Source organism: Neovison vison, chromosome 3 (genome assembly GCF_020171115.1).
Source record: "Neovison vison isolate M4711 chromosome 3, ASM_NN_V1, whole genome shotgun sequence".
Classification (NCBI taxonomy): Eukaryota; Metazoa; Chordata; class Mammalia; order Carnivora; family Mustelidae; genus Neogale; species Neogale vison.
The window spans coordinates 219,385,356-219,401,638 of record NC_058093.1 but is presented as its reverse complement, the minus strand read 5'-3'; the positions used below and the strand labels follow the sequence as shown (position 1 = coordinate 219,401,638).

The 16,283-nt window shown below is 45.5% G+C and overlaps 1 protein-coding gene across 13 annotated transcripts in view; it reads left to right on the top strand.

The window, feature by feature from the left end:
• The window catches only part of EMID1 (EMI domain containing 1), a 44,244-nt gene that overhangs the window by 17,456 nt on the left and 10,505 nt on the right, over positions 1-16,283 (top strand). For 5 of the 13 annotated variants that reach the window (XR_006383939.1, XR_006383941.1, XR_006383940.1 and 2 more), the window contains exons 6-13: positions 944-1,064; positions 1,264-1,314; positions 1,398-1,487; positions 2,265-2,411; positions 3,413-3,502; positions 3,646-3,698; positions 4,177-4,239; positions 4,335-4,495. Coding sequence is in view for 10 of the 13 variants with exons in the window: in XM_044243984.1 (XP_044099919.1) it covers positions 944-1,064; positions 1,264-1,314; positions 1,398-1,487; positions 2,265-2,411; positions 3,413-3,502; positions 3,646-3,698; positions 4,177-4,239; positions 4,335-4,495 (776 nt within the window). In the remaining 3 variants the exon portion in view is untranslated. The remainder of the gene's footprint in view (positions 1-943; positions 1,065-1,263; positions 1,315-1,397; positions 1,488-2,264; positions 2,412-3,412; positions 3,503-3,645; positions 3,699-4,176; positions 4,240-4,334; positions 4,496-16,283) is intronic. The other 8 variants (XM_044243985.1, XM_044243986.1, XM_044243987.1 and 5 more) reach the window with 2 other exon arrangements.

Below are 16,283 nucleotides of genomic sequence, written 5' to 3'. Positions count from 1 at the left end.
TCCATTTCGTCCCATGAAAGGATGCCCCCGATGTGTGCCAGAACCCTCGCTATGAGGTTGGGGAGCTCCGGGAAGCCCACACTGCTCCCGGACTTCCTCCTGGGAGAGGCCAGTATGAGGGGCTCAGTCTCAGATCTGGGGCGTGGTTCTCCATTCTGGGTCTGCCCAAGACTTTCAACTTTTCTCTGGATCCCCACCCCCGGTCAATGGGCATTCTGTCCCCCCTTTTTAAAGGTTTTATTTATTTATTTTTGAGAGAGAGAGAGAGAGAGTGTGTGTGTGTGTCTGCGTCTGTGTGTCTGTGTGCACGTGAGTGGGAGGAGGGGCAGAGGGGAAGGAGAGAGAATCCAACCAGACTCTGGGCTGAGTGCAGAGACCAACGTGGGGCTCGATCTCACAACCCTGAGATCACGACCTGCACTGAAATCAAGAATCAGACATGTAACTGACTGAACCACCTGGGTGCCCCTTCTGGCCCCTTTTTAATCTTCGGTCAGTGGCTCAGGAGGCCCCCTGACCTTTCAGAGGTTCCCCCACACTGGGTCCCGGAGTGGTTTTGTATATACCCTGCGGCCTTTAGTTCATTTCCTACCCTCCCAAACTTCCTTCCAAATTTCGTAAAAATCCTTCAAGCTTGTGGTGCTTTAAGAGACCAAGAGAAGTTTCAGATTATCGATGCAGGTCAGCAGAGGAAAAACCTCACGATCCAGCAAACACACAGCGACCCAGAACTCCCCTTGGGTGGTGGAGACGGTGTGTAATGGCTTTCCTAAGGATGAATTGTGCAGTTTGGAAAATCACAGGCACTTCTGGGCCCTGGGTCTCCAATCCAACCTGGGTTCTGCTGGCTGCGCAGGCCTCCTGTGACCAAGCTAGGGGGCTCCTCAGCTAGCCTGTCCCTGTTGAGACCCTGGACGTACCCTGTCTTCCTCTTCCTCCACAGGTGGCCGTGCTCACTGTCACTGAGCGGGCAGTGCTCTCAACCCCAGTTGCCCCTGGGGACCTCGTCCCACTCTGGGGCTCCCCAGCAGCCCAGGGCAGCCCTGGGGATGGAGGCCTCCGAGGTGAGTGTGTTATGGGGGGGTGTGCTCCCACATTCCAGTCCCCACCCCAGCTTGACCCCCTTCTGGGCCTCGGTCTTCTCAGTTCTCCAGTGGGCCGGAGGGGATGGGGCCTGGCCACCCCACCACCCCTACCCCACACAGTGGAACTGGGGGCAGGGACCCTGGATGACACTGACCCCTGCCTACCCCCTTGCCCCAGGGCTACCCGGAGCCAGAGAGAACATGAGGGCCCCACTGCTCCCTCGAGATGGTAGGTGCTGGCTGGGGTGCTGGGGCCACAATGAGGGCAAGAGGAAAGCCAGAGCTGCCAAGCTGATGAATTTTCTCCCCCAGATCGAGTTGGTGCCCAGGGGCTTCCTGGGCCCACCGGTCCCAAGGGAGACACTGGCAGCCGAGGCCCAATGGGGATGAGAGGCCCGCCAGGTGAGTGCCCACAGCTCTGCCCCTCCCCTCAGCTACCCAGCTCAGCCCTGTCAGTGAACCCTTTGTTGGCCAAAGGTAGCCTGGGCCCCTTCTACCCACTCGTGTCTCAACTCACCCACCTCCACTTGCACCCCGGCTCCCTGAAGCCCTCTTTTGCCTTCACTGGACCCATGCTTCCTGGGCACCTACCCTAGCAGGCTCTGAGCTGGGCACTGGGGTGGGCTCAGACCAGTTCATGCCTCCCGGAGCTCCTAGACCAGGGGGGAAGGGGGCACCTAGGCAGAGGAGGAATAGCAGTGCCCCCCACCATGGGACCAATGTTCTTCTGGGGGATGTTGCAGGTATGGAAGGCCCAAGGAAATAAGCGGAGACCCAGCCTGGGTTGGGTAGGGGGTGGGAAGGGCTTCCTGGTAGGAGTGACATCTTAGCTGAAGCCTAAAGGATGACTTGAAGGGGACACCTTCAAGGCAGAGCAAAGACTGGTAGAGCGAACAACTAATTCGAAAGCCTGGAAGGGAAAGGAGAGAACATCCTGGAAATCAACATTTCCCAAGAATCTACTAAGTACCAAGTGTCCATTGTCCTAAAGCCCCTGAAGAGGGCTATCCATCCCTCTGATAGATGGTCAAGGAGGTCAGAGCCAGGACAGTTCTGGGCCTAGGGCCTCAGGAGCCCTCTTATACTCCGCTGCCCCAGGCTGCCTTGTTCTGCCTCCTTACAACCACCCTCCGGCCTCCCTGCCTCTAGATACCCACCAACTCCCTGGTTCCATTGTAGGTCCTCAGGGCCCCCCAGGAAGCCCTGGCCAGGCCGGAGCTATGGGCACCCCTGGAGAGAGGGGACCTCCAGGCCCACCAGGGCCTCCTGGGCCCCCTGGGCCCCCAGCCCCTGTCGGACCACCCCACACCTGGAACCCCCAGTACGGTAAGTCCTCTGGGGTCACGTCAGATAATGGTGGGGGTGGGGACAAGGCCGGCATAACCATTACCCCAATACCACTGCTATCTACCTTCTGTTTACCAGGCTTGCCTTTGGGCAGCTACGTGTTACCTAGTCTTCTGACAGATGCCATTGTCCTGCTCTGTTCTCAGATGAGGAAAACTGAGGGCAAGAGAGGGGTGATCACATAGCCAGGACATGGGGGAGGGGGGCCAGCTTCAAACCCAGGCATCCTCTGGAGCCTGTGCTTGGAACCGCCGGCATCAAGCCCTCCTGCCAAGCCTTGGAGCTGGCCAGGGTCCAGCCCTCAAAGTACCGGAAAGCTCCAGGCCTGGCAGCAGGAAATGAGCTCTGCACTCCCTGGTTCTGTGCTCAGAGCCCCTTCCGCCCAGGAGGGCCCTGATGTGTATCCTTCGCCTCGTCCCCAGCCTGACCTCCATGCGTGCTGCCAGTGGTCAGAGCTTGGAGTGCCCCATTCACCCCTACCTGTGCCTTTTCTTTGATGTATGGCTGGGCACCATTCATTTATTCCCCCACCCAGCCTTTCATTCCATTTCACCACTCCTTCTCCTTCCCCAAACCTCAGTTTCCTCATCTGTACAATGGAGAGAGTGACTGTAGAGTTCTCCCAGAGCTCCATGACCCCCACACACAGAGGCCCAGTGCAAAGTAGGTTGTCAGTAAACAGTAGCTTTTATTAGTGTTCCCATCTGACATGTGGCAGTACGGGCTCTGCAAGCTGGAGTGTTGCTGGATGTCCCGAGTTAGACTGTGGTAGGGTTAGTGCCCAGGTCTCCCTGCCTCCTGGTCCTGTGTGACCAATACTCTCCACCCTCCCCATCCCTAGAGCAGCTGTCCAGGATCCCCAGCCGCACGGCGGGCTATCCCACAGGGCAGTCACGGTGAGCTTGGCAGAGGGGCAGGTACAGACTGACGGTCATGCTCAAGCCCAGCTCTGGTCACTCACCATCTTTCCCCCCTGCCAGGGGACCCTTTACTGTCCAACACCTTCACTGAGACTAGCAGCCACTGGCCCCAGGGACCATCTGGACTCCCAGGCCCCCCAGGGCCCATGGGTAAGTTAAGTCCAGGTCCAGGGTAAAGGGTGGGGTTGGGAAATGGCAGAGGGCCTAAGGCTGTGGCTCTCGGAGGGAGCGAATGGTAGACTTCCTGGCATTGTACTCTGTTTCAGTCCTGAGGACATCCTGTCTTATCCCAGGTCCCCCTGGACTTCCTGGTCCCATGGGCATCCCTGGGAGTCCTGGACACATGGTGAGTAAATCTCCGATTGCTCCCACTAATCTGTTCCATTCATTCATCCACACACCCACTTATCGGTCCACATATCTGTCCATCCATCCAGGCATCCATCCATCATTCATTCATTCAAGCATTTATGGAGCACTTAATATGCAAACTACTTTCCATAAATCTTTTCATTCAGTCCACATAAGGAGAAGCAAGCATTGTCCGCACATGGCGGCCAAGAAAGATAGAGGTTCTTGACCTAGGGCTGCTGCCAGCCCATAGCAACTTCCAGGTCAGGGCACAAACTCTCTGACTCCAGGACCATAACTCTGAACCCTGAGCTGTAAAAAGTCACTGCTGTGTGCCAGGCACTGGGAGTGTGGGAAAGAACCCAGATGCCCAGGCCAAACTGAGGCCCCCTCCTCTACCCCTCTGCCCCTACAAATCCCTGCCTACCCCATCCCGCCTCAGCACAAGACTGAGGCCCTGTCTTATTGCTCAGGGACCCCCAGGCCCCATTGGACCCAAAGGAATCTCCGGCCACCCAGGAGAGAAGGGAGAGAGAGTGAGTACTGAGGCAGCCCCTGGTGGAGGATTCTGGGAAGTCCTGGGTCATACCCACCAATAGCTGACTTCGCACCTCTCCTCCCTCCCACACAGGGACTGCGTGGGGAGCCTGGCCCCCAAGGCTCCACGGGGCAGCGGGTGAGTGATGTTGCCCACCCTACAGCACCCCCTCCAGGAACCCACAGGTCCAGACCCCTGCTCTTGCTCCATGCGCCACAACCAGAGCTCCCGACACTCCCTCCGTCCAGGACATGGTGCATCTCTCTCTTTTCTTGTCCTTTGTCTCTGGGTCCTCTTAGGATCAGGTCACATCCCTCTCCCTCACTTGGGCTCTTTGTCTCTGTATCTGTTTCCCTTTCTTTCCTCCTTGTCTCTGTCTCTCTGACCCTCTATTTTTCTCTCTTTCACTCTCCGTCTTTCCAACTATGATTGTAGATTTGTCTGTTTCTCCCTTCAGTTTGGTCAGTTTTTGCTTAGTGTGTTTTGAAGCTTTGTTTTTAGGTGCATACATGTTCAGGATTCTAATGTCAACCTTATGAAATTAATATCTTTCTCTCTAGTGATACTCCTTGCTCTGCATTCTTCTTTGATACTAAATTAAACACACCAACTTTCTTATTCTCAGCATTTGCATTGGTATATCTTTTTCAGTCCTTTTCCTTTCTATTTTTATTCTTTTTATTTCTATTTTCCTCTGTCTTTCTATTCAGTCTATCTCTGGTTAACAGGATATACTCGGGGCTTATTTTTTAATCAGTCTTGACTGTTGAGTTCACTTACCTTTAATGATATGTAGAGTTATTGATACGGTTCCATTTAAGTCAACCATCCCACCATCTTGCAATTTGGGCTCTCTTGACCCCATCTTTTAATTTTTTTCCCTTTTTCCTGTCTTCTTTTAGACTGAGTACTGTCTACAGCCCCATTTTATCTCTATGACTTTGTGTTATTTTTCACGGTTGCTCTAAGGATAACGATAGGCATCCTTGACTTATCACAATTTGCTTGAATTAATATTACACCACTTCATGTATAAATAGGAATATTTCAACTGTATAATTTGCCCCCTTCTCACCTTACTCTATCACTGTCATTCATTTCACTTTTGCATTTGTTATGATCCCCACAATACATTGTTGTTATTGCTTTAAATAATTGACTTTGAAACAAGTTAGGAAAATAGTCGTTCATATCTACTGATATAGTTATCATTTCTAACGATTTCCTGTAGCTCCAGATTCCATCTGGTATCATTTGTCTTCAGCCTAAAGAACATCCTTTAGCTCTGCCTGTATGGGTCTGCTGGCAACAAATCCTCCCCGCTTTTATCTAAAACTGTCTTCTGGGGTGGCTGGGTGGCTCAGTGGGTTAAAGCCTCTGCCTTTGGCTCGGGTCGTGATCCCAGGGTCTTGGGATCGAGTGCCGCATCGGGCTCTCTGCTCAATGGGGAGCCTGCCTCCCTTCCTCTCTCTCTGCCTGCCTCTCTGCCTACTTGTGATCACTGTCTGTCAAATAAATAAATAAAATCTTTAAAAAACAGAAAGATATTTTCAGCTCAATATAAAATGAGAGTTTGGCAGTTTTCCTCCCTTTTAGCACTTTTAAAGATCGTTCCATGGTCTTCTGACTGATGTAGGAAATGACAACTTCTCATGAGAAATTGGCTATGGTTCTTGTTGTTCTCCTGTACGTACTACGTCTTTTTTCCTTTGGCTTTTAAGATTTTTTCTTTACTCTTGGTTTTCAACAGGTTGATAATGATGTAGTTGGGTATGATTTTGTGTTTACCCTTCTTTGGGTTTGCTAGGATTCCTAGATCAGCAAGGTTGCTGAGAATTTTGTTTTGGTTGGTTGTTTTTTTATCTAATTGATAAAATTATCTCTACAGCATTTTGGGGGGTTCAAGAAAAATTGAGCAGAAAGTACAGAGGATTCACATATCTTCCCTGTCCTCACATACGCACAGCCTTTCCCACTATCAACATCTCACGTACAATGGCACATTTGGTACAATTGAATCCACAATGACACATTGTCACCCGAAGTCCTTAGTTTACACAAGAATTCCCTCTTGGTGTTGTACATTCTGTGGTATTGGTAGTTGAATGCTGTTATGTAGTCACCATTGTCATGTTATACAGAGTGGTTCCGAAGACCTAAAAATCCTTGGTGCTCCACCCATTCATCCTTCTCCCCTCACTAATACGCATTTAAGTTTCCTCCGTGTCTTTTCACGGTTTGATAAACTCATTTCTTTTTAGCTGTAAATAATATTCCATCATATGTCCCACAATTTATCCATTCGCCTACTCAAAGACATCTTGGTTGCTTCCAAGTTTGGGAAGTTCTGAAGAAACATCCACATGCAGATTTTTGTGTGGACATGTTTTCAGTTCATTTGGGTAAATGCCAGTGAGTGCAATTGCTGGATCTTAGAGTATATTTAGTTTCGTAAGAATCTTTTCTGTAAGAAACACACTGTGTGTGTGTGTGTGTGTGTGTGTGTGTGTTCATATGTGGTAAGAACAGTTAAGATTTACCCTGTTAGCAAATTTCATTTACACAACACACTATCATCAACTGCAGGCACTTCTTCAGAACTTCGTCATGTTATAACTGAAAGTTGGTATTCCTTTATCAACCTTTCCCCATTCCTCATCTCCTGCCCCAGACCCTGGAAATCTACTGTGTTTCTGTTTCTATCTGTTCAATCTTTTTTTCTTTCTTTCTTTTGTTTTTTTTTTTTTTTAAGATTCCACATAGAAGTAATATCATGCAGTATTTGTCTTCCTCTGTCTGGTTTATTTCACTTAGAATAATGCCCTCCAGGGTCATCCATGTTGTTGCAAATGGGAAAATCTCCTTTTTTTTTTTAAAGGATATATAATGTTCCATTATATATACACACATACATGGGGTGCCTGGGTGGCTCAGTGGGTTAAGCCACTGCCTTCATCTCAGGTCATGATCCCAGGGTCCTGGGATTGAGCCCCACATCGGGCTCTCTGCTCAATGGGGAGCCTGCTTCCCTTCCTCTCTCTCTGCCTGCCTCTCTGCCTACTTGTGATCCCTGTCTGTCAAATAAATAAATAAAATATTTAAAATACACACACACACGCACATATATACATACATATATATTGTAATAAATCCCTCTTCGTCATGGTATATAATTCTTCTTATACATCTTAGATTCCATTTGCTAAATTTTGTTGAAGAGTTTTGCATCTATGAGATGATATTGATCTTTCAATATCTCTTTTCCTTTCTTGTACTTTTGTCTAGTCTTGGTATTAGGGTAGCACTAGCCTCATAGAATGAGTTAGGGTGTGTTCTCCCGCTTCTATCCTCTGAAAGAAATTGTAAAGAATTGGTATAATTTCTTCATTTTTTTGTTTTACATGTGAGTGTCCAGTTGTTCCAGCATTATTTATGAAAAAGATTATCTTTGCTTTATTGCATTGTCTTGCTTCTTTATCAACGATCAGTTTAATTTGATTTCTATTTCTGGGCTCTATGTTCTGTTCTGTTGATCTATTTTTCTCTTTTTTCTCTTCTAATTATCCTGGCTAGGAGACTGTCAGTTTTATTGATTTTTTTTTTTTTCTCAAAGAACTAGCTTTTGGTTTTGTTGGTTTTCCCTATTGATTTCCTGTTTTCAATTTCATTGATTTCTGCTCTAATTTCTATTGTTTCTTTTATTTTACTTACTTTGGATTTAATTTACTCTCCTTTTTTCTACTTTTCTAAGGTCAAAGCTTAGATTATTGATTTTAGATCTTTCTTCTTTCCTAACATATGCATTCAGTGCAATAAATTTCCATCTACGCATTGCTTTTGATACTTTCTACAAATTTTGATAAGTTGCCATTTTATTTTTATGTCATTCAAAATATCTAAAAATGTCTCCTGAGACTTCTTATTTGACCCATGTGTTACTTAGAAGTCTATTGTTTAATTTCCAAGTATTTGGGGAGTTTCCAGTTACCTTTCTGCTATTAATTTCTAGTTTAATTCCATTATGGTCTAAAAACATGCATGGTATGATTTCTAGTTCTTTGAAATTCATTGAGATATATTTTATGGCCCAGAATGTTCCATGTAAGCTTGAGAAGAATGTGTAATCTGTTATTGGATGAAATGGTCTATAGACATCAATTGTATCCAGTTGATTGATGGTATTGCTGATTTCAACTATGTTCTTTCTCATTTTCTGCCTAACTGTATATGTCCATTTCTGGCAGAGGATGTCAGAGTTTCCAACTGTAACAGTGGATTCCTTTATTTCTCCTTGCAGTTCTATCAGTTTTGGGCTTGTATATTTTGAGGCCCTGTTGTTAGGCATATACACATTAAGGACTGTTGTGCCTTCATGGAGTACTGATCCTTTCATCATTTTGTATTGCCCCCCCCCCTTTATCCACGATAATTTTACTTTCTCTGAAGTCTGCTCTGTCTGCTCTGGTTAGTGCTAGTATGGTATATCTTTTTCCATCCCTTGGCTTTATATGTGTCTTTTTTTTTTTTTAAGATTTTATTTATTTAACACAAAGAAAGAGAGAGAGATCACAAGCAGGCAGAGATGCAGGCAGAGAGAGAGGGGGAAGCAGGCTCCCTGCCAAGCAGAGAGCCCAATGCGGGGCTCAATTCCAGGACCCTGAGACCATGACCTGAGCCAAAGGCAGAGGCTTAACCCACTGAGCCACCCAAGTGCCCTGTGTCTTTATATTTAAAGTGGGCTTCTTCTAGACAACATACTGTTGGGTCTTGATTTTTTACCTACTCTGACAATCCTTGACTTTTAACTGGTATATTTAAACCATTGACATTTAGGGGCATCTGGCTGGCTCATTCAGTGGAGCCTGCAACTCTTGATCTCAGGGTTGTGAGTTTGAGCCCCATGTTGGTTGTAGAAACTACTGAAAAGTAAGTTTTTTAAAAAAAATTTTAAAATAAAAGAATTATTGAAATTTATTAAATTATTGAAATTTAAAGGGATTATTAAATTAATATTTACCCTATTTTTTACTGTCTTCTATTTGTTGCTCTTATTCTTTGTTCCTATTTTTCTTCTACAGATTTTCAGCCTTTTGCAGTTTTAATTCATTTCATATAATTCCACTTTCCTCCTTTCTTAGCATTATCAGTTGTACTTCCTTTTTCACTTTTTTTTAAAAGATTTTATTTATTTACTAAAAAGAGAGAGTGAGAGCATGAGAGGGGAGGATGTCAGAGGGAGAAGCAGACTCCCTGTGGAGCTGGGGGTGCCAAAGCAGGACTTGATCCTGGGACTCTGGGATCATGACCTGAGCCAAAGGCAGTGGCTTAACCAACTGAGCCACCCTTGTGCCCTCACTTTTTTTTTTTTTTTTAAGATTTTTTTTTAATTTGAGAGAGAGAGAGTAAGAGAGAGAGAGAGCATGAGCAGGGGAAGGGGCAGAGGGAGAAGCAGGCTCCCGGCTGAGCAAGGAACCCGACATGGGACTTGATCCCAGAACTCTGGGATCATGACCTGAGCCAAAGACAGACCCTTGACCGACTGACCCACCCAGGCATCTCCCTTTTTCAGTTTTTGTAGCGGTTTCCCCGAAGTCTGCAATATACATTTACAACTAACCCACCTCTACTTGCAAATACCTTATGGTACAAAAACCTTATGATAAAATATTCTCCATTTTTCCCTCCTTTTCCTTATATCATTGCTGTCATTTCACTCATATATAGTTACATGTAAGTATATCTATATATACACATACACACACATGCGTAGGCATACATAATTAAATACATAGTTGGTATTATAATTTTGAGCTAAGTATTTTCTATCAGATCAGTTAAGAATACGAGAAACAAATGTTGCATTTTGCCTTCATTTATTACTTCTCTGATGCTCTTCCTTTCATTATGTAGATCCCAAGTTCTGACTTATGGCTTCCTTCTCTTTGAAGAATTCCTTTTAACATCTTTGCAAGGCAGATCTACTGGCAACAAATTCTGTCAGTTTTTGTTTTTCTGAGCAAGTCTTTCTTTCTCCTTCACTTTTAAAGGATGATTTTACAGGGTACACAATTCTAGGTCAATGGTTTTAGTCTCTCAACACTTTAAATATTTCACTCTGCTCTCTTCTTGCTGGAATGGTTTCTGAGGAGAAGTTGGATGGAAGTCTTATCTTTGCTCCTCTAAAGAAGTTGACTTTTCATCTGGCTTCTTTCTTTCTTTTTTTTTTTTCAATCTGGCTTCTTTTAAGACACTTTTTTTTAATAAAAAGTAAACTCTACATCCAACATGGGCTCAAACTCACGACCCTGAGATCAAGAGTCATATGCTCTACTGACCAAGCCAACCATGCGCCCCTTTCAAGACCCTTTTTTATCTTTGATTTTCTGAAGTTTATTTTTTTTAAAGATTTTATTTATTTATTTGACAGACAGAGATCACAACTAGGCAGAGAGGCAGGCAGAAAGAGATGGGGGTGGGGGAAGCAGGCTCCCTGCTGAGCAGAGAGTCCAATACGGGCTCAATCTCAGGATCCTAGAATCATGACCTGAGCCGAAGGCAGAGGCTTTAATCCACTGAGCCACCCAGGTACCCCTGATTTTCTGAAGTTTAAATATGATCTGCCCAGGGTGTAGTATTTTGGGGGGCATTTATCCTGCTTGGTGTTCTCTGAACTTCCTGGATCTGTGGCTTGGTGTCTGACAATTTGGGAAAATCCTGTCATTATTCCCTCGAATATTGCTTCTGCTCCTTTCTTTTTCTTCTCCTTCTGGTCTTCCCGTTACATGTGTTGTACTTTTTGTACTTGTCCCATCATTTTTGGATATTCTGTTCTGCTTTTTCAGTCTTTTTTTCTCATTGCTTTCCAGTTTTGAAAGTTTCTAATTGTCATATTCTCAAGTTCACAGATTCCTTCCTCTGCCATGCCCAGTCAAATGAGCCCTTCAAAGGCATTCCTCATTTCTGTTTTGAGTGTTTGATCTCCAGCATTTTTTTCAAATATACACGCAAAGAATTTTTAACCTGAAAAATCTAAATGATATCAAATCATATATTCATGTGCCCAACACCAAGCTTAAGAAATACAACCTTTTCCTCCTCTCTCTCTCTGTCTGCCTCTCTGCCTACTTGTGATCTCTGTCTGTCAAATAAATAAATAAAATCTTTAAAAAAAAAAAAAAGGGGGGCGCCTGGGTGGCTCAGTGGGTTAAGCCGCTGCCTTCGGCTCAGGTCATGATCTCAGGGTCCTGGGATCGAGTCCCACATGGGGCTCTCTGCTCGGCAGGAGCCTGCTTCCTCCTCTCTCTCTCTGTCTGCCTCTCTGCCTACTTGTGATCTCTGTCTGTCAAATAAATAAATAAAATCTTAAAAAAAAAAAAAAAGGAAATACAACCTTATCAGTGCCTTTGAAGTCCCCCATGTGCCCCTCCTGTCTCACTTTCTCCTTGAAAGGTATCTCTAAGGGAATATGAAATCTTGGCAGGAAACGGAAGAACTTGTGACTGCAGGTAATGTTTTCAGTATTTTTTCCTGCTCTAGGTAGAATGTCAGGAAGGGGACAGTCTGGGAGATAAATGGCTGATATTCTGTTGAATTTGTATTTCTGGACCATGGCTCCCAATACTAGAAAGCAGGGCCTCTGCTAGAATTAAAGTGTTTCTTAAGGGGCGCCTGGGTGGCTCAGTGGGTTAAGCCGCTGCCTTCGGCTCAGGTCATGATCTCAGGGTCCTGGGATCGAGTCCCGCATCGGGCTCTCTGCTCAGCAGGGAGCCTGCTTCCTCCTCTCTCTCTCTCTGCCTGCCTCTCTGCCTACTTGTGATCTCTCTCTGTCAAATAAAATAAAATCTTAAAAAAAAAAAAAAAAGTGTTTCTTAAGAGGCCTGGAAAGAATGGGATGACCCTTAGCTAATGGACTCTATGAAGAGCACCTCCAACCAAAATCTAGCAGTTTCTTTTTGATTCTTAGAATTTCCATCTCTCTGCTCAGATTACCATTTGTCCTTGCATGTTATCAATTTTTTCCATTAAAGCCTTTAGCATATTAATCATAGTAGCATTTTTAAAAAGATTATTTATTTAGTTAGTTGAGAGAGAGAGAGAGCACACCCAAGCAGTGGGGAGAAGCAGAGGGAGAGGAAGAAGCAGACTCCCCACTGAGCAGGGGACCTGATGTGGGGCTCAATTGTACGACTGTATCCCAGGACCCCAAGATCATGACCTGAGCCGAAGGCCGACGCTTAACTAACTGAGCCACCCAGGCGCCCCATAGAGTTGTTTTTTTAAATTCCTGGTCTGATCATTCCAACATCTCTGCTATGTCTTACTCTGGTCCTATTATTTGCTCAGTCTCTAAAACTGTGTCTTTTGCCTGCTAGTATGCCTTGTCATTTTTTAAACTTTTTTATTTACTTTCAATTTAATTAACATATAGAGGATTAGTTTCAGAGGTAGAAGACAATGATTCATAAGTTGCATACAATACCCCATGCACATTCTGTCACGTGCCCTCCTTAATGCCCATCCCCCAGTTATGCCATTCCCCCCCAACCATCTCCCCTCCAGCAACCCTCACCTGGTTTCCTATAGTTAAGAGTCTCTTATGGTTTGGCCTCCTTCTCTGTTTACATTCTCTTTTTCCCTCCCTTCCCTTACGTTCATCTGTTTTGTTTCTTAAATTCCACATACGAGTTCAAAATGGGTGGAAGACCTAAATGTGAGACAGGAATCCATCAAAATCTTAGAGGGGAACACAGGCAGCAACCTCTGTGACCTCAGCTGCAGCGACTTCTTGCCAGACACGTCTTCAAAGGCAAAGAAAACAAAAACAAAAATAAAAACTATTGGGACTTCATCAAGATAAAAAGATTTTGCACAGGGACGCCGGGGTGGCTCAGTCAGTTAAGCATCTGCCTTCGGCTCAGGTCATGATCTCAGGGTCCTGGGTTGGAGCCCTGAGTCAGGCTCCCCGCTCAGTGGAAAGTCTGCTTCTCCCTTTGCCCCTCCCTCCTCTCACCGCTGCACCTCCCACCACCGCCCGCTTGAGCTCGCTTGTGCTCGCTCTCTCTCTCTCTCCCAAATAAATAAAAAATCTTGAGGGGCGCCTGGATGGCTCAGTGGGTTAAAGCCTCTACCTTCTGCTCAGGTCATGATCCCAGGGTCCTGGGATTGAGCCCCACATCGGGCTCTCTGCTCTGCAGGGAGCCTGCTTCCTTCTCTCTCTCTCTCTCTCTGCCTGCCTCTCTGCCTACTTGTGATCTCTGTCTGTCAAATAAATAAATAAAATCTTTAAAAAAGAAAATCTTGAAATGCCATTTTCAAAAAAAAAAAAAAAGTTTTTACAGCAAAGGAAACTATCAACAAAACCCAAAGGCAGCGTACAGAATACCTTGTTATTTTTTGTCAGAAGGTAAACATGATGTACTTGGTGAAAGGAACAGCAGTAGAGAGACTTTAGTGATGTAGTGGTCAGGTGTGCAGGGGGAGGAAGCATCCTGGAGTCCTATTGTTAGGTCTCAGTCTTTCCCTAAGCCTATGCCGCTGGACTGTGAACTTCAGCAGCACTGCTTAGTTTTGTTTTTGGTTTTTGTTGTTGTTGCTGTTTTTAGTGTTTTTTGTTTTGTTCCCACCCCCCACCCCCTCACACCCCAGTTAGGTGGGACAAGATGGTTAAGTGGGAGCTGAGCTGGGCTATTTCTGTTCCCACACATGGAAGGCTAAAGCCAGCTATAGTTGGGTATTTCCCTCCCCCAGGTCAATGAGGCTCTGATAAGACCCCAACAGGTGGGGCGTCTGGGTGGCTCAGAGGGTTGGGCCTCTGCCTTTGGCTCAGGTTATGGTCCCGGGGTCCTGGGATCGAGCCCCACATCGGGCTCTCTGCTCAGTGGGGAGCCTGCCTCCCCCTCTTTCTCTGCCTGCCTCTCTGCCTACTTGTGATCTCTGTCTGTCAAATAAAGAAATAAAATCTTAAAAAAAAAAAAAGACCCCAACAGGTTCAGCTCCCGTAAAAAAAAGTTTCTCCTGAGAGCAGGCCCTGATGAGAACAACAGAATGCTCTGGAGTGTTTCAAAATGGTTCCTTTCCCCCTCCTCCTGCTGAAAGCGCCAGGAGATTTTTCTACAATAGGACTCCTGTGTAAAACTCACAGATGTGGGGATTCCCCCCAAAACCGGGTCCCCCTGGAATGTTGAACTCTCAGAGTTGGCCACACCGAGAGCTGGCCTCCAGCAGCTTGTCAGTTGTGTTTACGTTTTTCTACCTGGCACTGGTTCCCAGGGAGGCTTCTGCTCAGTACATCACAATCTGCCCCTTTTTGCAGTTTGGGGGGGCAGTGGTTTGTCCTGGGACCTCATTGCTTTGATGGCTCTAAGAAGAGTTGTTGATTTTCCATTTGTTCAGCATTTTTCTTGTTATTAGGACAGAATGGCAACTTCTGAGCTCCTCATGCACCATGCCAGAAACAAAAAGTCTGGTTTGTTTCGTTTTTACATCAGATTTAGAGATGAAATTGGTTAATATTTCCTCAATTTATTTTTTCTGTTCCTATGCTACCTTCTCTCCTTCCAGGACTTCAGTTCTACCTAACACCCTCTCTTGAGTTACCGAGGCTCTGTTAAATTTTTTAAAGTATTTTTTATTCAAATAATCACTCATGGCCCCCAAATCCAGAGTCCTGTGCTCCTCCACCTGAGCCAACCAGGTGCTCCAGGCTCCCATTATTTTCTCTTTTTTCTCTTTTAAAAAAAGATTTTATTTATTTATTTGGCAGAGAGAGAGAAAGAGAGATCACGAGCAGGCAGAAAGAGAGCCCGATGCAGGACTCGATCCTAGGACCCTGAGATCATGACCTGAGCTGAAGGCAGAGGCTTAACCCACTGAGCCACCCAGGCGCCCCTGCTCCTTTATTTCTTAAGTTCCATATATGAGTGAAATCACATGGTGTTTTTCTTTCTCTGTCTTACTTCACTTAACATAATACTCTCTAGCTCCATCCATCCATGTCATGGCAAATGGCAAGATTTCATTCTTTTTTTTGGCTGGGTAATATTTCTTTTTTTTTTTTTTTTTAAGATTTTATTTTTATTTATTTGACAGAGAGAGATCACAAGTAGGCAGAGAGGCAGGCAGAGAGAGAGAGAGGAGGAAGCAGGCTCCCTGCTGAGCAGAGAGCCCGATGCGGGGCTCGATCCCAGGACCCTGAGATCATGACCTGAGCCGAAGGCAGCGGCTTAACCCACTGAGCCACCCAGGCGCCCCTGGCTGGGTAATATTTCATTTTATACACACACACACATACACACACACACAATCTTCTTTTTTTTTTTTCAACTTTTTTTCTTTTTACATATTTTATTTATTCGTTTGAGAGAGAGAGAGCGCGCGCGCGCGCACAAGCAGGAGGAGAGGCAGGGGGAGAGGGAGAAGCAGAATCTCCGCCAAGCAGAGAGCCCGATGCAGGACTCGATCTCAGGACCCTGGGACCATGACCTGAGCCAAAGGCAGATGCTTAACCGTCTGAGACACCCAGATGTCCCAATACTCTATCTTCTTTATCCATTCATCAGTCGAAAGACATTTGGGCTATTTCCATAATGTGGCTATTTCGATGGTGCTGCTATAAACATTGGGGTGCATGTATCCCTTTGAATTAGAATTTTGTATCCTTTGGGTAAATACTCAGTCCAATTGCTGGGTCATAGGGTAGCTCTATTTTTAACTTTTTGAGGAGCCTCCGTACTGTTTTCCAAGTGGCTGTACCAGTTTGCATTCCTACCAACAGTGCACTGAGGGTTCCCATTTCTCTTCATCCTCGCCAACACCATTTGTTCCTTGTGTTGTTGATTTTAGCCATTCTGACAGGTGTGAGATGATATCTCATTTTTATTTTTATTTGGGGAATTTCCTTGATAACAAATATGACAGATATTTTCAACTTTGAGCCTACTAATGTCAACAACTGGATTGGCTATGGATCTGCTTCTACAGACTTATTTTTCTCTTCATTGTGGGTCATATTTTCCTATTTCTTTACATATCTAGTAACTTACA